Raw genomic sequence first — 25,435 nt, forward strand, 5'->3', positions numbered from 1 at the left:
TTAAGATGCAGACTCAAAATAAAACTGTTGGGAGGTGGAGAGAGATTCTGTGACCATAATTGTACAAGTGTATAAAAAGAATGATAACGTTGTTGCTTTTAACACACTGAATTTTTCTGTGTTATGGCAGGTAGCAACCAGCATTAAGGTGTATAAACATATTACTGCCAAGTACTCTGACAAAGTAAATTAGGCAACAGAAATGATTTAAGAGGCACTGGACTGTTTATAGGATATAAACAAATGTGTATTATTAATAGGATGTCAGTATTTAATACTGGTATATTGCAACACCCCTAGTATTTAAATATATCTGTATTGACTAATTCATCCGTAGTGTGCCTTGATTGTTCCAGCTGTGATTCATAATATTTCGAGTGTCAGTCTATAATCCTTTCTAAGATGAGCTCTCCCTTTTTTTTCTTGTAATTCAACCTGATGAAGGTCTGTATACTGAGACATCATTCAAGTTTTCCTGATCATGAGTTAAGAGGAGAGTGTGCTGCAGTTTTCTAGTTTTTTGGGGTTTTTTGGAGTAAATTCCCCACATTAAAGTGACAAAGTCTACTGGATTTTTATGTTTCTATACAGAGACTTTTGACACAAAAGAATCTGTATTTATTATGACTGAAAAAAAAATTCTCAGTGTACAATTCTTTTTTGCATCAACATATTAAGTGCTTTAAAATGATTAAAATATTTTTGGCATTTTTGTAACCGAAAGCCCTAAATTACATTAGTAATTAGTTTCGATTCCTCTGTACTTGATGTATATTAATATTATAATATGATAACATTATTGTATATTGTTGTATATTTGCAGTTTTGGACTGTCCACCTGAACAGGGAAGATTTGTGTTTTCATTTTGCACATTAATTGTCAAGTATAAGCTTGAGCTCAAAACAAGGCGGCAACTAACTCATTCATTGATGGATCAACTTGGGCTTCTCCTGTGGGAGGAATTGCTGCTTCTCCAGGAATTTTCAGATTTTGGCCTGTTCAGACAAAACAAATCATTTCAATTGGGTCTCTTTGAAATTGTACTTTACAGACTATTGACTAACTATTCACTGAGAAAAATGTTCTGCAGATGAATTAATGATAATATAATAAGAAATAGCATCCCCAGAGAAATGTAGGTGTCCTGTCAAGGGATTAAGGCCCAAATAAATGTAAAACGGGGGTAAAATCAGGCCAAGGAAAAACAGAAGGACAGATTGAGAGAGGAGCGACAACCTTTAAGCAGGATGACGTTTCTCACAAATCAACCCATTCAGTCCTGTGACGTGAGTAGCACCAATAACAGTGACGTGAGTGCACTGTGAGCTTGTGTGCATGTTTGAGAGGAGACTCATCTTGTGCCTTTCTCTCGCTTGATCTGGCTCCACAGGTTATCTCAAACACAAGACTCTCACTATAATAGAGTCCACCTCTTAGCATGTTGCTGCTAACTGTCCTGGCAGTATGTTTCCACCTCCCTTAGTGACAATGAAATCACATTGACCATCTTCCTCCTCCCATTGGCTGGTAAGCTCCATGGAAATGCCCTGTGATTGGGCATGCCCAGCATGCACTCTCGGCCAATCAGGTTCCCTGTATCCAAGAGACTGAAGCATGTAAGGCTATTTAAATCCAACCAGGGACTCACAAGATTGTTCAGATGTATATTTCACAGTGTAAAAAATAAAAAGCTAGTCGGAAAAGGTTTACGAGTGGACGAATGTGCAAATCCAGACAGACCTGATTGGTGTATGAAGTGGTCAGCCCATCTAGACGGGTTAAAGAGACCCAGAGCGAAGCGTGAGTTGAATGACTGAACTTGTGCATTCTGTTCTCCTCCTGAGCCTTGAGTTTATCTTTGAATATCGATCTAATTCTACTCCTTCTACTTCTATTCCTTCTACTGCACTGATGCTTGAGTTGAAGTACATGAAGCTTGAAGAGAGCGAAGATGGTTAAAATCAAATGGACAGAGGAAGTAAAAGCTGGAGGTCTTTTCTCCTGTATAACTGTGTGTCATCAGCTATTGGTCGTCCATGGTGCACCCGGAGCAGGAATGTTGCATCGAAGACCAACTTGCACTGGACCATAACTAGAGAGTGAAACTCGCGCTGATGAACGCAGCGTAAGTCCGTGGCCATTTTGTGGCCACTAATTTTTTGAAACGTCATACTTTCTGTGACAACAAAATGGCGGACAAATCCGATTGTTGGGCTTTAATTTTTAAAACGATTTTGCCAAGAGTGAATATCTAACATTTTTATGTTGTGCATAGTTATATTTGTGTGTGTGCTACTAATATGATTTCTATGTAGATTTATGTTTTGTATTACATTTCAGTTAGAATCTGTTCAATAAAACTGTAATCAAGACAAGCTGTCCTTCATACAGTTTAACACCACTACATAGACTTACACTAATTTTTCCACACGTTCTTCTGTGTCATAGAGAACGGACATGTCAATAGAACAAGCCAGATAAGCTTATAGGATTATAGAGAATGAACTGTGTGTCTTTAACATTAACGAAAGGAGAGGTGAAAGTAGGTTACAGCTACGACCACTGCTCCTAACTACAGTTTGACCACGAAAACAAAAGAACTAAGGTATGGTACGTATGTAAGGTACATTTCCAGGTTCTCAGATTTGTTTCCCTTATTGGCATCATCACATTAGAGATCATGTTATGATTGTAGTCAAATTTTAACTATAACCTATATTTTTTCTTACTTCATACCAATTTATTTCACAAATGTTCTTGTGCTGACAAGAAACATTTTCAGTATAGCAAAATAAATTGAAATGCTGTCATAAAAAGAAAGGTCCAGTAAAAGATTAAATTAAGAAATTATGACCTGAAAACATTCAGTATACTGTGACTGTGGGTGGATGAGTAGTGCTCACTTATCTCCATTTGTGCTGATGTTTTGTATTTTTCATGGGTGTAGGAGGTACATTATTATGCATGATTCACTGTTGAACATTTTGTGAATTCAGTTAACTGCTAATAAATAATTTTTCCACCTGTTTGTGTTTTTGTGCGTGTGTGTTAGTGTGTTGACTTGAACCTGAGGATAATTCAAAAAGGTCAGGTGTCTAATAGTAAACTCACAATTTAGCTTTCAATAACTGCATATAATATTTTATGATTTTTTTGTTTATTTGTTGAACTTGGATTATTATCTTGATGCATGCATATTTTCTACCTTTACATCAACATCGCAATGGAAATAACCTTTGGACCTTATAGTGTTATACTTCACATTTCCCTCTTATAAAATCAACTAAATGAACAAACTGAAAATACCTGTGCTACTGCACTTGATACAGATCCTGGTCCAACTCCAGCACCTCTTTCCATCTTATCAAGGAACTCCTTAAAATACAAATACTTAAGATTTACCCTTTTTAAACTTCTGTCAAAACATTTTAAATCAATTTAAGTTACTTATCCAAGTTTTACTCAAGCACTGTACTAAAATTTTGAGGTAGTTGTATTTATATATGTTATCCTACTTTTTACAACTACTGCACAACATTTTGGGGGCAAATTTGTACTTTATACTTTAATTACTCTATGAGGATTACATGATTGCTTTACTTACCAGTTACTTTCCAGATTCAGATTATATACAGATTATGGTCCTGTATATTAGCAGCCAACAAGTACTCCTTTCACATAAGTGCACTTATCAATATAACCAGATTTATATTAATTTTCATCTTTCTTTAAAAGTACTGTTTCTACGGTGCGTTTGCAGCCATGTTGGTGTTGGTGACATGTATCAACATGACAATGTTCATTGAGGGGGTTCACAAAACTACGTTTTACTGCATTTTACTTGAATTACGACAACCTGTGACTTTCATTACTTCAAAAGTGTCTTTTAAACTGAAAAACATCACAAGTGTAATTCATGGGACAATTTAAGCGGTCTCAAAAAATGATTTGTCTCTCTAATTAACCACCATATACAAAGCTTTTCCTGTATAAGGAAATGGTCCTGAAGAGGGACTTTGGCACCCTGTTAATACTTTGGTGAGGACGCATCACTTTAAGTCAATAAGCATTATTTTACAGTCTTTTGTTACTTATACTCAAGTAAAAAATATTCATACTTCTTCAGTCGATATTCATAGTGCCTATATCTGTCAGGAATTTTCCCTAAACGACTTAAATCAACACATTTGCTAGAAATTAAGTTAGCATCCTTACTATTTTCCGCGGGGCGCTGATGTTGGCGTCCAAACTCCTCAATGGTAAAAGCGCGTCACCGTTTGGCGCGAGACTTCCCTTAAGTGAAGCTCGTGCACGAGTCTCACTCGGGCTAGCTTGCAGCAACCTGGAAAACATCACCGTTTTCATCAAATGTCAGGTGCCATGATCGTTTTGCCTTGTTTGAGGAAGCCGAGTTTAAGTTCAGTAACGACGACTGCCCCGACTGCCATCCACAGAGCGTTTTACTAGGGTTAACGGTAAGTTTACTAGTATTATTTAATATTCGTCTAGCTAATTAGTAGACTCATTCATACACAGGTTTCTTCAAACGTTTCCTGTTTCTCACCTACTCTCCTGCCGGTGTGGTAAAAGTTCGCTACACTTAACGTTACTCCAGAACAGATACATCAACCTGCTCTTACAGGGATTAATAAACAATTTGGCTCGTCGTGTTAAATGCTAAAGTTGTTTTGTTTCTTGGGTTTGTTGTCGAAGCTGCCACAGCGGCATTCTGTCACCATAGAGACGAGCGTGAACGCGCAGAGGGACCTCTCATTCACTCACATTGGGAGTCCAGGTTTCACTGTTGGACTTACTCTTTGAGTAAACAAACCGGAAACATTTTTCTTTGGATATTATTGCATTTTTAATCACAGCAATATAGTAAACATTTTGCACTTAAATCCAAGGTAACAAACCATTATTAGGATGTTTTTTGGAGCTCTAGGAAAGTTATATTCAGACTGGTTTGGGCATCCACTAACAACAGGCAGTGTGCGACCAGTAAATGAAATAAAAAGTACCATCTTGCCATCAGTACAGAGATGCAGCTAAGTATATTATTCTCATGCATCAGTACTGTTTGGTTACTTTATATTCATACTTCACCACATTTCAGAGAGACGTAATGTACATTTTCCTCTGCTGGATTTATAAACAGTTAGTTTAACAGTTAATGTATATAACACTTATATACAGTTTAAAGTAGCTACATCTCAGCAGCACTTCATTATAATGCTGTTTTGTCACAAGACAATATTAATTTTACAGCCTTACTTGCTATGCTGCAAATATTATAGATTGCAACCATATACACATTATATACCTATACCTTCTCTGTTCCGGTATAACCCTATTGTTTTTGTATGTTTCCCATCAGTGAGGCAGCCTGTAACCAATCACATTATGAAATCAAACCACTAAAGTCATTTGCAGACTATCTTGGCAAATGTCACGCAGGCCTAAATGGCCTCTACGGAGAGAAAACATGAGATATGCAGCCCGTTCCTTCCACGGCGCAATTCTTTGAGGAAAACAAGTGCAGAAATTGTCAGTGAAGTAAGACAGTCCCTGCGAGTTCAGTCTACCCAGCGACCATTTACTCCCAGAGATGGAGAAAGGCAACTTTTTGGGAAGAACTCCACTCGTGCAGCCAACAGGCCTCCATCGGCCTTTAGGTTAGTCACTAACTCAGCTTAAATAAATCTTGTCAGAGATCAACTGTGGGTCTTGTGTAACTATAGTAATGACACATTTTTTCCCTTTTCAGTCTTCATGCTCAAAATTTTGATGCTCCTGACTCCAGGCCAGGCTCAGGGACTCGCCTCTCCCCTCTGGACCATGTAAGTTCTCTCAGTTCAAACTGTATTTCAGATACAAATTTGGTGTTATTTGTTGTATGCTCATACATATTTGTGTATTTTAATCTTATGAGTATAACCATGAAAACTGAGAAATAGGATAAGGAGTATATACGCCTCTGTACAGCACCATGAAAGCGTATCTGGTTTTAATAAATGGGATTATAATGTTAATATATGAGATAAAAATATGAAAAAATGAGTAACCAAACTAATAGGATCACTTTATTTTGACTGGTAGATTGAAGTTATGGCACTAATATGTTTTTGTGCCATACCAGAGGCCAAAGTTTCCAGTCCCCTGTGATGCTGAAGACCCATTCAAGGCCTTTCCCAAACCCCCCACTGACCCACTGGAAGTGAAGAGGGGGTTGGCAGGGGCACGGACACGCCTCCTCAGGGCTGGATCTCTCACCGCGTTGCCTCCTGTTGAGGGACACACAGATGGTAAGGAAGAAAAGAACATATTGATGCAACTCTGGTTCAAAGAGAAAAGATGGTGCATAAAAGAAAAAAGAAAGATTGTATTTAATGTATGAAATTTAGTTATTATTATGAGGTAATCATCCGTGTTGTGCTTAAGATGAAATGCTAATAACAGAAGGTATTAGATGATGCAAAAAAACAAACACAAAACGTTAATCACTGTAAATCTCTTGCGCAGGCCCTGGTGCAAGACGAGTTTTGTCAAGGGGAAATGAATGGAGCCATTCACATGCTGACATTATACCTGATTTACATTCCCTTTTGTTTGGCTGGGTGAAAAACCTCATTTACTGCTGCCATTTTGAGTGGAAAATTAGCACTTTCTCTCTGTGTCTCAAACTTTTTTCACAAATCTGCCATTCTGAGCAATAAAATAAATGATGAGGATGTTCGAAAGCATTGACTGAATTAGGATATCTTTGTCCTGAATATGTGTGACTGTGTGCAAATCAACACTTGTACTTTCAGTTAGAAAGTAAAGTAAAACAGCAGCAACCTGTGACTAACTGCTTGCCACATCCTTTTTATGTGTTTAGTGAAAGAGAGGTTGAACCCAGTCCCAGGACAAAGGGAGACTTCAGCTAAACAACTCAGCAGTGCAGACCCCACTGAAGTTCGCAGTGGTCCTCTCAAACCTGGCCCACGCAGAGCAGCAAGTGAAAAGTATGCTTCTATCCCTCTGTTTGACTTGCAAGGCCTGTCCTTCTCTGTTGTCTCCCTCTTTTTGACCAAAATGACAGTCTGACAATGGCTTGGAGATTTATAGGTACACAGAGGTTGCAGTGGTAGCCATTACTAGATGCAGTAGATTGTGCCTCCCATTTTTGCCTTTCATTTAATCATCCTCCTGTCTGTTTCTTTTCCTCAGTATGTCAAATTCACAGAGTTCCTAATGTCTTTATGTCCATGACCTGTCCAGACTGAAAATATAAGAAATTATTCCAGAAAATTCTTTTGTAAGGATGATACCATTCTAATGGTTTGTGTTTTGTTTTTCACTTCAAAGAGACCTACTGTGCTTTTTCGGTTTTACTCTTTCCTTAACTGTGTTGTGCTGGTTCCTTTGCATGTAAAAAGTCTTGAAAGTAAAAAAAAGTCCATGGCAATGGAGCTCTTCTCTCCCACAGAAAACACTGCTCCTGAAATGCTTCGTCAGTAGTCCCGCCTTTAATTCCCTGACTTCTTCACATCACACTAGATCACCATTTCACAAATTTGCATAATGTATGCCTATATTCACAAAGTAAAGCTAACGCTGAAAAAATGACAGATCCAACTAGAGGCACACTAAGCGGTGCTGGCTCAGGTGTGTATTAGCTGTCCAATCAGAGCAGGCTGGGTACTCGTGTGTGTCGGGGGGGAGACTAGTGCTAGGGCATTGGGCGTATGAGAAAACTAATGTTAAAAAAAACAAAAACTGATTTGAACCATCAAATCATATAAACCTACAATAGTAGTAACACAAAATTGAATTATGAACCTAAAAATGAACATAATGAATCTCCTTTAAATGCCAGACTCGTGCCTGATGAAGAAGACCTGGACACTGCTCATACTCTTAAATTGAATGACATTGTTTTTTAATGTGCAAGGACTAACAGTGGATAAACTCAAGGTTAAGGCTAATCCTACTTAAGAGTTTTTTTTGATCTGTAGTATGTGTAACGACAGCATTTCAAAAGCCATTCATTTTTAATCAGGATTGATTATGTAACTCAAACTTCTCAATTATGAATGCAAATTAGGCTGTAATGTGCCAGGTCAAAACAACAAGGATTGTAATTACAGCTACATTACCCATCAACATTTTCCAGAAGGCTTTCAAAGCAATGATTCACTTGATCCGGAGCCAAAACCTTTCAGATACATTCAGCTTCCAGCGATGACAGCTAGATATATGAAGTCAGTTAGGCCAGAAAAGGTGTCACCAACTAATAGATGGAACAAATTCCTCAACTTGCGACACTCGACCCCATTTTAAACCCTCATATACTTCACTGTACACTATGTCTTGGTCACAGTTAAACCCAGCTTCTTGGCAAGCTTCATCTCCAGTGGAACGGCCTCTATCTGTCATTACTATCATGTGTCAGCTTTTACACCTTCACAGTGCAGAGAGGCTAAAAGCTTGGCTTTTTTCTGCAGACCTCATCAGCTGTGTGTCAGCACGAGGGGCATAATTCTGGGCGTGGGGTTGGGGCCTGTCGTTACAATCCATCCGCCCATCGATTGGGTGGAGCGGTGAGGGCTGTGGAGGGGGGACAGACCATAAAACACTTTTACAGGAAATCTGGGCTATTGCCGACAGCGCAGCCCCCTCGCCTCCCTCCCTTACATGCCAAGTTAACACGCAATGTTTGTGTAACTTGTTGCTCACAAAGAGAGGTCCCATGAGATGAGACTGTGGTCAATTTGTAATTGAAGAGGATGAGATTAAAGACTTCCCCCTCCTGATTAGTGTTAGGTCAGAGTTTTTGAAGTACTCCTCTTTGGTGTTGCAATGAACAACATAAAAGGTGCACTAGAAATAGACCAACCAAGTGAAAATCACAGAGGTAGTTGAGCCAGAAGTATACTGACTGCAAGAGGAAAAAACACAGCATGGCAGATTAATGTGATGAGTTGGACGAGATATAAAGATAGAGGAGATTAGACAACCACTAGGTTCTCTTTCTCCAATAAGCCGGAGCTTTATAGCTCCAAATGGCTCTCTATTAGATTTGGGTGCCCATCTGGGCAAGGCTGGCAGCAGTGTGTGTTGTGACTGCAGTGCACTGGCCAGGCCTAAGACAGGGATGAGGTCATGTCTCAGAGAATGCAGTATCACACAAAGAGGCCTTATTATCAGTCTCCTAATCCTATCATACAGAGCCAAACCCCCCTCTCTGACATTCACTGCAACATGCGTTGGCCAGCACTCCCTGCTGCATGTGCCCCGTGTGCCAGGCAGCTTTATACCAATCACTAAATCTCCATCAAAGTGAAAGTGCACTCTATAGCAGCGCCTGCATACTGTATATCGTTGTCAGTGTCACATTGCCTTCTCTTGATGCTCAAATCAAATGGAAAGTGGACATTTTTACAATATGGATGCTCATTTTCTGTAGCAGCAAGACCATGAGAAGTTCACTTGAGAGTAAAAGCTCGAGGAAAAGTTCCATCATAAGAGCCTTTTTGTGGTAATGTTATCAGAAGCTTCAGATAATCCTGGTGACATAAACATTTTTGTCTTTGACATGAGTGATTATACTTTTTTCATATTTTCAAAGGTGGATTAAGTCTTTTGCTTTTATACTTGTAGAGTATTCTCACAGCTTGATTTGTGATTGGGATGACTCAACATGCAGCTTGTTTTTATCTCTATTTGTTAAGACTTATTCTCTCAGCTGGTCACGCAGCAATTTGTCATGACACACTACCTGTAATGTTCTACTAAAATTATTGTGCCGATGAGTCATTTTCTTTGTGTGTGAGCAGACTAGTGATCTTATTTTTCTGATACTGCCAGTTAGGTGGAGTATGACAGCAGAGCATCAGAATTTACATACATTTCTAAAACTTGATGTTGTTTATTTTACCTACATATACAGGCAAGGCACTATTGTTTATCCATGTATGATATGACATTCATCAACTGCTAACCAAAAACAGTCTTGAGAGTTTTCAAAGTTGACAGGGACATGCAGAGGGCAAGCCACAACACATAGCATGACAAGGGGTGTGTTTTTGGAGGAACATTACGGTTACTGCACAGGGGTGGTAAGACTGAGGAGACAGCTCGGAGTGACAAAGCATGAACAGCTTTAACCAGACTGCCCACAAAGTTAAGATCTCAGTTCCTGTCTGTTGGGAACGGCAGTGTGTGGTGCACAACGGCACACGCACCCCACACAGACACACAGATTCACATGCACGCAGAGAAATGTAGAAACAGACTTTGCACACACACGTATCTGCATGAGCATGAATGTGTATGTACAGGCATACATGCATTACAGATAACACACCGCTGACACACGTCTCCACCTCTGCTGCAAGAGAGACACCTAGTGGCACTTGATGAAAATTCATCTGCAGCCTTGCTGACAGAACATAAAATCAGCAAATTTTTAGTGAGATGTATTCTTTGCCAGAACAGATCATCCTTTGAACGTTTCGTGTTTCTTTCAGTTAAGGTGTTAACTTTTATTTGATTCCTTAAACAAGCCAAATTAAAATTGAGCCAGTTGATTAGATTAGATGAAACAAGTCTCATCTCCAAACTCTGACATAACCAGTCTTTTGTGTGTTTCTTTTTGCCAACAGTAGAATAAAGCAGTCTGGTGATGACTCAGGAGTTAGACCCACAGAGTGCAGTGCAGGACAGAGCACAGGTTTGTCCAGATGTACCAAATTAACTTATATTTTCTTGATATTTAACCTGAATTTTACATTTTGTAGAGCAATGTAAAATGAAAAAATGTACTTACACATACCACTCAAACATTCAGTGATTTCACTTCATCAGCTCATTATCATCTTATTTTCTAAGATGCCCAGAACATAAATTAACTCAAGTGTGCTTAAATATAATAAGACTTCAGCCCAAAAGAAACAGCTAAGACACACCTCTCTCACAGTAACTGAACACCCTTTCCTGAGTGTCAAACTTTGATTGGGGTGTTGTTGCTAAGGGCCTTATTTCCACCATGACAGGCAGCCAGCCAATAGCTGAGAGAGCTGTTGGTTTGGGCAACCACAGTTTCCTGCATCTCACCAAGCAAAGCTGTATGCAAATGTTCGGCAAAAAATAGGTGCACGACGTGCGAGAGATTGCAGACATTTGCGTACACCAACACATACGCACGTGTTTTCTTGCACACATGCCCATACACAGACTGTTTCACAGCAGCAGAGAAATCAGAGGAAGTGTAGCTGTGGATGATGACCTTTCATTGTGGCATCAAACTTCCTGCTGCTTTATTTTAAGACAGTGAACTTGTGAACCATGCTTGCTGCTCATGTTCACCGTCTGGGTTTGGAGGTGGTAATTGACTAACTGCAATTCTCTCCCCACATTTCAGGGCTGGCAAATGGAGACACACACACCACAAGCACAGAGGAGGATGCAGAGTCATTCCTGTGGAATAACATGATTGCTCCTCTTCTTCAGCAACTGGAGAGTGTGGCTGCAGGTAGTGTGAGAAATGCAATGAGGAAGCCCAGTGAAAAAGTACAAGATCACTTGACACACATTCGCCTTGACTAGAGTGATTCATTTGAGAGAGAAAATGCAGTTTGCATCCACTCCACTCCAATATTTTCTCCGCTGGGTTGAATGATGTCGGTAGCTAATCTAAAATGTAATGTGGTTGCAGTAAAAAGGGTAAGCTTCTCTTATTAGTGCCTCATTACTCTGTTTCCATTTCATTTCCAACCAACAGACTGGGGAATAGATTTTTAGCATTTGCAGATAGTCATGCTTTATGCACACTGTAATCATAAAATGAAAAAGCACTGTCATTTCAGCCAGTGAAGAAAGGCAAACAAAATAGTGTTATGTTTGGCATCCACACAGAATTGTCTTCGCCTCGAACTGCAGTCTGGCAGCCATGAAATGAAATCTATGGCTGTAAATATTTTAACACTCTACAAATTTAATGGAAAATTCATTTGAAAGATAAATATTAAATATTTATTGTACCAAGTGCCTTCTGGCTCATGCATAAAACACCTTTCAGATTCAGTGGGAAATTGCAGTGAAGTGTCGAGTGTGAGACTGCAGCCAACCTTTTTTAGAAACAGCCAGTTATTTATGCAGGGAAAACATTTATTTTACCTTAAAAACAAGGAAAAGACCCCACCCTTTCTCTTCCTCTGCGTCAAGATTGAAGCTGCCTGTTGCAGCTGTTGTTCCCTGATTTTGAGCACAAAAATGAAGAGCTACTTCTTAGAAAAGGGAGGGGAATGTTATTTTACGGATCGCCAATGTATTATTGATGTTGAGGATTTAACCTCAAGTTCCTCATGCAAATAATAACTTTCACCATGCAGCTGAGTCCCAAGAAGATTGCACATATGTACCACAAGACACACAACACATTACTCATCTGTATTTATGGATACACACTTGCCAACACACACAAGTGAGTGTTTTCATTTTGGGATGTTTGCTTCTCTGTGAATGTCTGACAGGTCGACCTGAACTAGACATATTTGTTGTTTGGTTTTTTGCAATGTCTTCTTTCCCGCGATGCCAGGCAGCTCTGAGGGCTCGGTGGACCGCCTGTGTGATTTGTGTGAACGTCTCCATGGCACCTTGGCAGAAGCGGACATGCTTGGCAGACGCTGTAAGAGGAGGTCGGGGATACTTCGAGCGCTGTTCCGCCTCATCGACCTCAACTCTGCCCAGCTCAACCTGCACATCGCAAAGCTCTGCCTCGCTGTGAGTTGTCGGTGTCTGTGTGGGTGTCACCATGTGTGCCGCTAAGTCACAACCAAAAGGGCATCCAGGGCACTTTTGGGCACTTAATACAAAAGTTGACTGAAGTTGTTTTGCATTTTCCTCTCCAGCTGTGTGTCAGTGGAAACAACCTGCTCAACATCTGTAAGCTCGTCTTCCAGATCAGCCGCAGTGAAAACAACGACATCCTCTTCCAGAACAACTCTATCATCGGTGAACATTATTCTTTGATGTAACTGATGTTTCCTGCTAGTGCTATGATCTAAAAGACTAAAAGTAAATAACACAAAGTTATACTAGGTCAGTTTAAAGTCATTCTTCTTTATGTGTTTGTTGGCCAGTGTAGACTATCCAACTATTAGACAAAAATATTTTTCTTCATGTCTAGTGTATCAACTCCAAGAGTGTAATATTTTCTTTTAGCCTGGAATGGACTTGTCTCCGTCTAGTTTAATTTGATGCCACTTTTTGAACCCCTTTTCCGAGTCATAACAGATTGTGTGCACCATATGGATGTTTACAGTTGTTATTCTCTGTGTCTAGATTCCATTTTGGGCATTTTGAGCAATGAGGATGTGTCTACATCTGGAGAAGCTCTGCTGTACTGTGTTGGGACTTTGAAATTTCTCTCAGGAAACAGTGCCGTCCTCAGACTATTGCTGGACAAGAATTGTATTGGTGTGGCTCAGAAACTCATTCAGAGGCTCTGCACAACAGAAGACACCAACTTCGCAATGGCAGGGCACATCCTGGTACAGGTATGGCACAGACTTAACACTGCTGAGAGGGGTTTGGTAACAATTTAGAATACATAACACTAATGTAAAGGAACACGATGTTAAATATTCTTCTTGGTGTGTTTGTTGGGTGATTTTCCCATCATTAAGACCAAAATGTTTTTGTTTATGTCTGGTATATAAGCTCCGCCAAGAACAAAATGTTCTCTGCTGGCCTGGCCACTAAAACGGACCCTGATTCACTCCCCTGAATATGATTGCTGCTAACCGCTTAAGCTGGCCTAAGCAAACATCTTGAGCCGGCACTTCATTTGATATCTAACACAACTCATTAAGCTATTAGAGGAGGGAAATGAGCGGTTCATGAAGTTCCAGAACTTCCAGTGCTGCCGTGCATTTGAACTACCATTTCCCTCTTGTGATAGAATGATTTATGTCCATACTGAATAGTTTCCGGTCGCCCTGCTGTATGGCGTCCTGTGCAGGCCGGCAGCCAGCCTTAATGAGCATAAGGCCAACATTGTGTGCAAGCCACAATAGCACAATATTGATATGCAACAACTATCTGAATATAAACGCTTAGGTACAGTAGGCGCATTTGTTTGCATTTCTTCATGCTATCCAACACTCATCGCTCTTTCTCTCTGTCTGACTTTTGACCCCTGTAGCTGACTGGGACCCTGAGGAACCTTGCAGATCACCCTGATTCCCGTCGACTCTTCATTTCCTTCTCTTTACTATCCGAGCTCTGTCTGGTGCTGCGGCATCACTGCAAAGATCAGGACATCTGCACCAACATCTCCAGAATATACAGGTGGCACACATGCACTTCCATAAGATTATATTAAAACAACATGATGTCACACTTCACCACTTTCTACTCCTCTCCACCACTCACTAATGTAAACCATAATAACCCATCGTGAGCACAATCAAAACAGGCCATCCTCCAGCTCTCACCCTCTGCACTCTGCTTTTCTGTCTCAGGCCACCAGTCACCCTCCTTCTAAGTTCCTACTTTCTTTTCGTCTTCTCACTCGCCATGTCTTTGTAGTTGAGTTTCACAAAGTCTCCAAAGGAAAATTTCATTTTTGAGACAGGATGTGGTTAAATACATCTGTGTCTGGGTAAAGATATGCAGTTAAAAAATGTTATACTAAACAGAGTGCTGTACGCTGGCTCACCTCAGTGAGTCCACAGGTTCTTCTTTAATTGTTGCTGAGCTTTGAATTGGCAGAGGAAATAAATCTTTTTTGAATAATATTCAGTAAATTTGAATAATACACCTTTTTACAAACAATTGCACGTTTATGGGAAAAACTATGTCAAGAAGTTGTTTATGTGCAAAAACTTAACATAACTAACCACATTGAAACTGGAAATAGCAAAAGCAAGAAAGAAACCACAGTTCCTTGTGTCAAGTTGTTTAACCAAAACATATGACTCAGAGTTAGACTCATGTACACAGATCTTTTGGCCTCTAAGCAAGGTGCATTTAAGTCACACAAGCTCCTGGCAGGATGCTAGTGCACTGACAGGTTACAAAAAACATTTTAAAAGCAAGACTATCTGATATTGTCCATAAAACAGTATGGACAGAAACAAAATTAACACTAGCACCCATAGATGGGATTAACTGCACCACCAATGTCCCACCAGATAAAGTGCATCATGTGCATTAAGTGCATAATAAAACAAAAACAAAACTTGGTCTTGGAATTAAACACTAAGCTGGAAGTGTGCTGCTGTTTTACTAAACCAGACCTGACATGAGTGCCAACAATAGTCTCAAATTTTGCTCATGGGTCAGTGATTCAGTGTAAAACTAGAGAGAGGTCTTGGGCACGAAAGTCACCCAAGGCACCAAGTTCTCCCCGACCGCAGACCACTTACTACAGACCATTATGCCCTGATCTCAATACCCCCACCAAACATGCCGCAACACAACTGATGCTCTGAGTCCCCATCCTCAGTGTCTCCGTTTCAGGCCTCGGCCTCCTACTCAGACACAAGTGATGCACAAAATAAAACATTGCGCACTTTAGTGTGTGATAAAACATGTTTTTCCAGCCGACACTGCCTACATATTTTTGCCCAAAGTAATGAAAGCATGTAAGGTAAATTCCTGCCTAGGCCCACTGATCCATTAGCAGTGTTGATTAAATATCTCCATATTTAGTCAGCATGGCGCGGCAGTCGCTGAGTGAAATGACCGGTGCTATTTGTTGTCCCCTCTCTTCCTCAGTAAACTCTCCTCTTACTCGGAGTGCCGCCTCGCTCTGGCCCAGACCCCCGACTGCTACCGCCTATTTTTAGAACTGCTGAGCAAACATCACCAAAAACAGGTGAGTCCGCCGGCTCCTCTTGTTTGTGTGTTGTGTGCGTGTCTGAGTTTGTGTGTATTAGAGAGAGGTGGAGAGGAGCTTTTCCAGTGTTGATGTAACTCCACTCAGCATGTTTACCCTTAGAGCAAGTTGTTTGTGTATGTCAAGTCCAAGCACATTTACGGGACATTGTGTTCATCTGCACGGAGCGTTCGTCTCTGTTTCTATGCTCTGTGTGTGTGTGTGTGTGTGTGTGTGTGTGTGTGTGTGTGTGTGTGTGTGTGTGTGTGTGTGTGTGTGTGTGTGTGTGTGTGTGCGTGTGTGTGTGCGTGTGTGTGTGTGTGTGTGTGTGTGTGTGTGTGTGTGTGTGTGTTTTGACGTTCAGTCATCCCAGGAGAGGCTGAGTGAGTCAAGGAAAAGGAGGAGGGAGAAAAAAAGAAAAAAAACTAAGGTGGTGAGCTTTAGATACGACACAGTAGAGGTGATACAGAGGTGGTGGGGAGGAGTCATAAAGTAGGGGAAGAAGAAAAGGGTGGGGCTTTGGCAAACAGACATGACTGACATATGTTCTTAATCTCATATGGAATAAACATACCAAGGCCTACAAATACACACACACACACACAAACAGGACAGAAAGACCTATAATATGCACCCAGTCCTGGGACAGCTCGTTCTGTCCACAACGTCCCTGTTCTTTCGTGGAAGAAAAGATGTTCTCAGCTCACCTGCTAGAGTCAGGATACAAGGGTGACGCACAGGGTGTCATTTATTACCTCTTTTCTCAGTAAGTGTGTGATAACTCACAGAAAAGATGGGGTGTAGTTACACTCAAACAAGTCTGCACAGCTCTGAGGTCTCTGGGGGAAGTGAGTGACACTGATGATAGTACGACCAGACAGGGCAGGCCCACGGTGCTGCAGGTGGCTTCAAGTCTTAAACATAATCCTAAATCAAATGTTGACGGTTTTTCATTTTTAAACCAGAAACAATCTCTTTCTCTTGAGGTACATCTCTTTTTTTAAATCTAGAACAGTCTACTGTTACCTACTATGTAACAATTTTGATCAGTATCAGTTCAAACAAGATTTCCTGGTCCCAGCCTCCAAAAAATAGTTTTCTCATTTTGTATCACTATAAATTGCATATGTTTTGTTATTTTCTGACATTTTATTCATAAAACCATAAGTAGATTCATGACATTCATGGCTTGACAGCCCACCAGTTCCATCCTTCCCTGAAACTGCTTTTCAGCCAATACTCCCTATAGGAGATAACTCCCTCAAAGAAACACACTTATTACAAGAAGTTTGAACCAGCGTTTGATACTTTGTTTGTAGCACTGAATAAATTGAAATTCTGCACAACACTAAGTAAATCAGTCAAACAGTATTTGAAGCAAGTAAATAACGCTTCATTCATATGTTTAACAGAAAAAATCAGCCAAACACATTTTGTGTTGAGTTATTTTGATACAGAAAGTTAAATAACAACATATGCAGAGTGACACAAAAGAGCATTCTCTTCTCCACCATCTTACAGGACCTTGTCGTGCGCCTTCTTTTCACCCTCGGGAACCTCACAGCCAAAAGCGACGAGGCCCGGCTGCAGCTCTTTCAGTGTGAAGGCTGCTTGGGCATCCTCCTGCAGCTGTACGACAGCTACCAGCGCAGGGACGACTCACTGCCTACACCCACATGGAAAGGTCCCTCTTCCTCAGGCAAGCCTCCTGTGCCTCCGACGAGTGTGCAGAAAGGTGATGATGTGCTGGTGAAGCTGATCAGGGTGCTGGCCAACATGTGCATCCACCGGGCTGTGGGTCCAGCTCTGGCAACAAACACAAGCTGCATTCAGCTGCTGCTGGAGACACTAGGTGAGCAGAAAACAGGAGTAACTTTTCTTCCTTTATCAAGTAAGGGTTAAACAGATTTCTGTCCCTTTTTACCAACATTATATCTCTGTTGTACAAAGGAAGCAGTGTGTGAAAACCTGGAGTTCTGATAAGTTTAAAAATAGCTGTTTGCTGCATTGTAAGTACAGTAAGTATCTGCCAGGCAGCCAACCACATCCCTTGTGCTGGGAACAAGACATGACTTTGGTTGAAAACACACTCCTCATTCGTCTGTTCATTCCATCGGTTGCTTTCCTCTCAGTGCTTTCTGTTCAATACGCAGCACATCCTCTTTTACGGTTTACTTGACAGAGCAAAGCGCTTCACTGCATGAGCAGGATGTTCTGTCACATCTCACAGCCGACTCGGTTTGCGTGTGTGAAATTCCCCCATGCGGTTAGCTGGTTTCAGGACAGGCAGGTTGAACTGATACACAGGTGGGTGCAAAACTCACGATTTCTCTACTGCCTGCCTCCTACACACACTACGCAGCGGTTGGGAGAGAAAATTGAATAAACAGAACAGAGGTCATACTAGTGAAAGAAATGTTAAATCTCAAAAGATTGTGGGGCGAGTGTTGATGCTGCAGTGTAAGAGGGGAAGTAAATGAAACAAAAAACATGCAGATGAAGGAAAATGTGGAGTTTGTGTTGCAGCTGGAAACAGAAAACAGGATGAAAGAGCAGACTTGGCTGATCAATGTCCTGTTTTGATCAAGTTCATGACAGGCAGCGCTGCTTTACATTACAGAGCTCCGAGTGAGGGGGCACAACAAAGCAGCATTTACAGTCAGAGCCAGAAACAAAACTCAGTGTGAGACAGCCGCCGGTTGACACCAACCGCAATATCCTAGATTTATGACCGAGCACACGACATCTGCTGCTATATCAGGAACAGACTCGGCTTCTAGGCCATTCACGATGTCATGGCTGGTTGGATTGGGTCACATTGACCTTTGTATGACATCTCATGATCAAACCGAGTGGCTCGGGCCAAATTAGTGTCACACCAGTGAGCTGTAATATGCAAAAAAGGCTGAAAACTCAGCCAGGGTGATCACTGTATTAATGCATCTTCAGGTAAAAGTGCAGATACCTAAAAGATCTACTTCAGGGTTAGGGTTCATGTTGTCCTTCTTGTTTTTCTTCTCTGTGTCTTTACTGTGGGGACGACACAGAGCTGAGGTCTGTGCAGGAAAGCGAGGAGCTGTTGGTGAATGTGGCTGCCACCATCAACAACCTGTCCTTCTACCAGGAGGAAAGCTCTGTACTCAGACACAGTCAACTCGCCATCGCCAAGTGTAAGTCAAGAAAAAAAGACAAATGATGAACGCGTTGCTATTTTTCTCTTCCTTTTCCTGCGTTTGTTTAATTCCTTTTGTCTAATTTCTGTCTTTTTTTTCTGCTCACGCTGCACTTCAGTGATGTTGAAGTTGCTGATCAGCTCCAGCACAGACGCCATGCTTGAAGCCACCCGCGTATATGGAAATTTGTCACAGTCCAAGGATGTACGGGATTTTATCATGCAAAACAAAGGTATATTATTGACACAAGCACCAACACACACACGCACACAAAACACTCAACAAGAGACTTTTTTGTTTAAGCCGTACAGTGTTCAGTGAGTCTTGCAGGATAAAAGTTTCCATGCGTAAATCATATCTTCCAAGCACACAACTTACAAGCTTGTACCCAGATGCAGAATGTCCAGCACAGTACGCACCTCTGGATACTGTTGTGTCATGTTTAGGCTGGACTTATCTGCAAGGCCAGCTACAGACAGTATAAACAACCCTGCTGACTCTGGCGATTGCAACCGTCTTATCTTTGACCTGCTTTGTCTTCGTCCACGCCCTCTCACGGTCATCTTTCGTCGCCCTCTCCCCCTCTCTCCCTCAGTGCATCAGTTTGTGGTGACGCTGCTCGACTCAAAAAGCACAGAGATGTGTTTTTCAGCCTGCGGGGTCCTCACCAACCTGGCTCTGGACCCTCCAAACAGGGTCAGTCTCTCACTAGAGGGGGCTGCTGCCAAGTAAGGACTGATGCACCTAGAGATTAGGAATTTGTTCACAGCACAACATTTGCCAACAGAATCTGGTGACAAAAATGGAGAAGGAGAAGGGAGCTGTTTGCTAGAGCAATAGTTTAATATTTTGGGAAACATGCTTATTAATTGCCCAGCAATAAATGAGCGGACCGATAACAGTCTTTATACACTTATACACACATAAGGAGACAGTTAGCCTAACTTAGTTTAGCTTAATTAAAGACTGGATTATGGTGGAAGAGACCAGCTCACATGGCTCTGTCCAAATGCTCAGTTATCATATTTTTGTCATATTTTGTTAAAGGATGTATTCACCCAAGATGTATTTTCTCACTCCTGTGCAAATTTAAGGTCAGGTAAGGTTGCATAGTCCACAAAGCAATTCCTGAACTTTGCAGCAAAACAGTGTTGTAGAATTCTCCTAAACAGGGACTGTTTTAGAAATGTTCTGTGGACTACAAAACTTTTCATTAACTTAGGGGTGAGTCGAAAATTACCAAAATTTCACTTCTGATCCAGGCGAGCTGTTTCTAGTCTTGACGCTGAGCTCAGATAACCAGCTGCTGGCTCTGACTTCATTTTCAGCAGATAGATATGAAGGTGATGTCATCTCTCATCGAGCGCTCAACAAGAAAACCTTTCATGTACTTCCCAAAACGTTGAACTATTCCTGTAACAGCAAACTGAGCTAAATATTTCTGAGCGTTTGGCAAATGAATCATCCTCTTTTTAGGGAAAAATGTTCTTCATTTTGACAAACATGACCATGAATATGATGTTACTCATCATCTTGACTTTGATGTTGTTTGTTCACAGTAGTTTTAAAAAATTGTAATTACTGAATTGTCATTTTAGATCAACTTTTATGTGTGTAATGCATGGTAACTCTAAGTGGAACAAATTTGTAGCTTCACACTTTCAAAACTGAGCATTGCTTGAACATGTAAGTTCTTATTTCCCCTTTACACACACACATGCACACGGACACACACACACACACACACACACACACAGTTCTCTTTCAGATTGGCCCAATGAAGTGGAGCTAATTCCCACAAACCTGCCGGTCATGTGAATCCCTCTCCGTCAAGTCATACGATGTATTTTGTGTGTGTGTGTGTGTGTGTGTCTGTGGCCAGGCTTGTGGACTGTTTGAAAGACTTGGGACCAGGTGATTGGCAGCTGGCGGGCCAGGTTTGTCAGGCGCTGTGGAACATGATCGGTGGAGGCTCAGAGAAGCTGCTGGACAAGCAGGAGAGAGATTCCCTGCTGGAGATCCTTGTTACATACCTAGGTTGGTGCACAATGTTGTTAGTAATCCTTACATAACAAGGGAGGGCGTCGTGCTGGGAAGAACACGCTCTCATTCACATCAGTGGGCCCTCGGGGGGGAAAGGAGGAACACACGTATGACTATCACGAACACGAAACCTGTCCCTGAAAAGTATTCAACATAAACCTGAAACCTCTCTCATCCTCTGTCCAATACAATCCTCAGACGAAGAAGAGGCTCTGCAGTGGATAGAGAATGAAGATATGAGGGACTACCACAGGACATGCTGGGAGTTAGAGTTCCTGCCTGTAGCTCAAAAACTCGTGACGACGCTCCAGCCTCCCTAACAGACAGCCGGACAAACTGGGACGTGGAGTTAAGGCTTAAATCTGACTCAGCGTCCACTTTATATGAAATTAACACTTACCTCAAACGAGCTTTAAAAGTTTGTACTTTCCTTTTCGTGGAGGGAAAAAAAGGACACCCTTAGAGAAATCTCCGACAGCTGCGGAGGCATAATTCCCTTATCCACTGTCGATCCATATGCTCAGATATTTTCCAGTGAGTCCATAATTTTGGAAAAATATGACTAAATATTTTAAATTTAAGATGACTATTGATGCTTTGCACGAAGAATTACAAACGTTTTAGTCTTAAGGCCTACAGACAGTGTCATATTCAGAACAATATAGTTTAGGCGGCTAATAAAGCTAATTAAGAGCAATGTAAGTGGCAGGCTCATTCTGTAACATGCATGTGCCTTACATACTGTATGCACATATTTTATCCATCTCATTGCTGTGAACATAAAGTACCTATACGTTGGTGTATATCCTGTGTATATCCACTCCTCGCCTTATCGATACTGACAGCTGTATTTGTTTGTTTCTTTCCTTTTTTTTGGTAGCTTTTCTTTTCACTTTAAATGCACTTTAATTCCCATAAAGCTTGCGGAAGCATTCATTTCTGGGTATCTTCACCCATCTTACAGGGATAACTTAATACAAGCTCTTTTATGTAACAGGCTTGATCTTTTCTCTTGGTACACTGTGTTGTAAAAGTTATTTTATGATAATGTTGTCTCGAAACCAGATGACCGTCCTGGAATTGACCTCATAAGGAAACGTTTTATTGTCTGTGTACTGTGTGACATTGGAACTTGTACATAATAAAGCAGACGAGAGTGGAAAATCATTTTGCTTCTCAACGCCTTTATTGTTACACAGATATGGGGCCAGGCAGTGCTTACAAGTTACACCAAGTAGCCTAAAGTACAGCATTTCAAAATCACATCATTATCACATCGAAACAAATCAGAAACGGCACTTAATGTAGAAACCCTCTGCGTCAGCTCCCCTCAGTTTTCACACAAAAGTGACTTTAAAACAACCACAAGACAAGCCAATGTTTCAAAAACCCCTAAACAACTGATTAGCCAGCGTTAATAACAAACATTGTTCTCTACATAGAATTCATTAGGTTGATATGAAAGACAGTTAGCTGGCTGGTATAGAGGTTGCTTAATACATGTTTCCGATTCCACATATCGTCTGGGAAAGCCACTGAAATGTGAAGGCAGTTTGGTCAGCAGGGATAACACACTGCGTTTCTCCTGGTGATTGTGAAGTGACAGACAGGCCTCTGCGGCCTCGATGGGAAAGACCCTGAAGTTCAGACACATTTCCAGCCTCACAAGGGAAAGAGAAGGATTTTCCCCAGTGACGTGGAGGCAAACAGGAAAGAGAGGTAAGGTATCCTATGAGGAATTCCCTCCTTATCTCAATCCAAACCGTTGGTCAGGAGCAAAGAGAAACTTTGACCTCGACCGCACCACAGAAACAGGGACCATTCTCCGGCTCCCTGTGAGTCAGACAGTTCACAAGCTTGTACAGTAAAAATGAAATTCACATGAAAGTCCCTGGACCGTACTGGTGACAAACTGAACCGATCCCCTGAGTTCAGATTCGTGTTGATGAAGTCAGCTTTATTATCAAAGAGCTGCGTGTACTTTGGAACATGAGGCGATAGCACAACACTCCATGTCTTCTCATGAGTCATCATTTGCATAAAAGCATTCAAAACATGCTTACTGATCACCGTGGGCTGTTTGATTTCCTGTACTTGTGCAACTGAGCAGTGGAAGTGAGCTGATGGTGATTGTGCTATGACTGTTTTGATTCCTGAATTGTATAGGCCTCTCCACATCGAGTACAATCGCTTTGATAGAGCAACAAAATCAAATTGTTTAGGAGAAAACTACGAATGATACACAACAATTCAATATCATAGTTTATTTTTTTTTCATCTTTTTCATATATTTTCATATAAAAAAAAGTGTCAGTAACTGACATCAGTCAGAAGTTTGAAAAAAAAAATTCCTCCACTTCCTCTCAAACCACTTCCAAATGTACCATTCCTTTCTCCTCCTCCTCCTCCTCCTCCTCAGGATATCACTCATTCATCTGTCTGATTCTCTCAATCCACCCTCAGAAGAATGCAGTACTTAACTGGTTTTTAGTAAACAAAAAACAAAAACGGCAGAGGTTTCTCACCTCTGTTCAATTTTTTTTCTTTTCTTTTTAAAACAAAACAAAACAAAACAAAAGCTGCTTTTGCACTGGTTAGACTTCCCCCGGCAGGGAAATAAGCACAGCTACAACCTTTTGCGTTCGACAGCCATCGAACGCACTCGGCCCTGTGTGGGCGAGCCGGGTCCCCGAGCAATGGGGAACACGACCGCCCGGAAAGAGTCTCTGCTCACCAAAGAGCACTTCTTATATGTTTTTTAGAGAAAAACAGAAGAGGTATTCATTTACTGGTAAAATTCACAATCCAAAGCTTCCAAAGTGTTAGGGTGACCAGGCAGCTGGGATGAGCGGAAGACAGATAAGGTGTGGTTAGGGCAACCGGAAGCAAATCCCTTCTGGAAAACCTGGCTTCTAACTTTCTCTCTGATTAGCTTTTTCTTTTTTCTCCCCTCCCCTGTTACCAGAAAAATAAAGACATCATCATCATCATCATTAACAACAACAAATAATAAAACAGTTATCTGACAAAAACAGAGCTACAGCAGAAGCAAGAAGACTTTCCTTCACAGTGCCTCGCTTTTTTTTTTTCAGACACATGAAATTCAAAACAATTTTTTTTTTCTGTGAACACACACACGCACAGAAAACATCCACACCTCAGTCACCATGAAAACATCCACACATGTACAGTCAAACTCAAAAAAAAAAAAAAAAAAGGGCTCAGACAGTGTTCTTTGAGTTACTTTCCACAACCTCTCCGGTTTTCAAACGCACTCCTTGGATTAGCTTACATTGACATTTGAGATTCGGGCTGGGGGGTAGAGGACAAGAGGGACGGGGTTAATGCAGTGGATTTCTAATGGACAGGGGCTATGTTGGGGGGTGGATGGGGGGATTTGGGGATCAATATGACCCCACTGAATACAACATGGGAGCAGCAGCATCAGCACGTATGCACACTGTGCTGGATAGTTCAGGCACACGTAACAACAACAACAACAAAAAAAACATTGCCCAAAGTTAATGCTTCCATCTCCAGTCACAACTAAGAGCAATCACAGTTGACACATCTTCTTCCCTTGATACAAAATGAAATGCAAAGATGCTAAACAAACGTGACAGTGACGTCAGAATCAAAGTGCAGACCCTTATGTCGCTGCACAGCTTTCTTGGGGACTTTGGGTGGGTCTTCGCTCGACCAGGAGACGGATGAGACGGGCGACAAATGCTGGTGAGTGCTGGAATACTGAAACGTCGTCCTGGGTGCCTCCAGTGTCAGTGCTCAGGCTCGGCACAAACTCCCTTCATCAGGGCAGGAGTTTGCTCCAGGCTGCCCTCTCTTGGTCAGTTTTGGCACTGTAGGCAACAAGATCAGAGTTTGTGTATCCACTTGACGCATGAGATGACTTTCTTCAACAGCCGTCGCTTTCTTTGTTCTGATCCTCTTTTCAACATCCATCCAACAAGCTCCGTCACAACCCCGGGGCTTCTCATCTCCTCTCCTCTCTCTTTTTTGTTGACCCCCCCCTACACACACACACACACACACATCCTACACACACACACACACACCCTACACACTGCCCCCTTTTGATTTCTTTTCTTGAAGTGTCCAAAAATGATCAACAACAACAACGACGACAACAACAACGACAGTAAAAAGACAACAATAAAAACGCCAAAAAAAGCACTTCATGTCATGTAGCGGGTGATCGCTCTCAGAGCGTATAACAGTTCCGCCTGCATTCGCGCTTCCATAAGAAGCAGATTAACGTGGACCTGAAGGAGAAGACAGAGAGAAAAAATAGATTTATTAAACACTATACATTCATTTAACGGCTGCTTGAAA

General features: G+C 41.4%; 2 protein-coding genes and 1 long non-coding RNA gene across 6 annotated transcripts in view; 1 reads left to right on the plus strand and 2 right to left on the minus strand.

The window, feature by feature from the left end:
* Positions 1-318: 318 nt before the first annotated feature.
* LOC119012248 lies at positions 319-4,345 on the minus strand. Of its 2 annotated transcripts, none has more exons than XR_005072413.1 (3): positions 4,217-4,345; positions 3,308-3,376; positions 319-1,594 (listed from the first exon to the last, which is right to left on the minus strand). It is a non-coding gene; the product is annotated as an uncharacterized LOC119012248 (long non-coding RNA). The 2 variants fall into 2 exon arrangements; XR_005072414.1 differs by having other exon boundaries at positions 319-1,608.
* On the plus strand, positions 4,311-22,252 carry armc2 (armadillo repeat containing 2). 2 transcript variants are annotated; one of them, XR_005072412.1, is made up of 18 exons: positions 4,311-4,476; positions 5,379-5,676; positions 5,769-5,841; positions 6,141-6,306; positions 6,882-7,008; positions 10,651-10,718; positions 11,409-11,519; positions 12,585-12,769; positions 12,898-13,000; positions 13,331-13,545; positions 14,193-14,338; positions 15,770-15,869; positions 17,391-17,721; positions 18,917-19,039; positions 19,161-19,274; positions 19,638-19,738; positions 20,925-21,079; positions 21,284-21,420. XR_005072412.1 is itself a non-coding variant. In XM_037085883.1 (18 exons), exons 2-18 carry the CDS (start codon positions 5,465-5,467, stop codon positions 21,403-21,405), a joined length of 2,484 nt encoding a protein of 827 aa, XP_036941778.1. In that variant the 5' UTR covers positions 4,313-4,476; positions 5,379-5,464; the 3' UTR covers positions 21,406-22,252. The 2 variants fall into 2 exon arrangements, 1 of the variants encoding a protein (XP_036941778.1); XM_037085883.1 differs by having other exon boundaries at positions 4,313-4,476; positions 19,638-19,770; positions 21,284-22,252.
* sesn1 (sestrin 1) overlaps positions 22,250-25,435 on the minus strand; it is a 62,175-nt gene continuing 58,989 nt past the window's right edge. For both annotated transcript variants that reach the window (XM_037085884.1, XM_037085885.1), the window contains one exon: positions 22,250-25,365. In XM_037085884.1, coding sequence (XP_036941779.1) covers positions 25,279-25,365 — 87 coding nt within the window. In that variant the 3' untranslated portion in view covers positions 22,250-25,278. The remainder of the gene's footprint in view (positions 25,366-25,435) is intronic.

This window comes from Acanthopagrus latus, chromosome 22 (assembly GCF_904848185.1).
Source record: "Acanthopagrus latus isolate v.2019 chromosome 22, fAcaLat1.1, whole genome shotgun sequence".
Taxonomy (NCBI): Eukaryota; Metazoa; Chordata; class Actinopteri; order Spariformes; family Sparidae; genus Acanthopagrus; species Acanthopagrus latus.

What these genes read in the sequence shown, in the direction of transcription:
- armc2 (XM_037085883.1), top strand. Translation starts at nt 5,465, where the DNA reads ATGGCCTCTACGGAGAGAAAACATGAGATATGCAGCCCGTTCCTTCCA. An exon ending in CGCAGAGCAGCAAGTGAAAA is followed by an intron (nt 7,009 to 10,650) that starts GTATGCTTCTAT and finishes TTTTGCCAACAG; the next exon opens with TAGAATAAAGCAGTCTGGTG. An exon ending in CCAGAACAACTCTATCATCG is followed by an intron (nt 13,001 to 13,330) that starts GTGAACATTATT and finishes CTCTGTGTCTAG; the next exon opens with ATTCCATTTTGGGCATTTTG.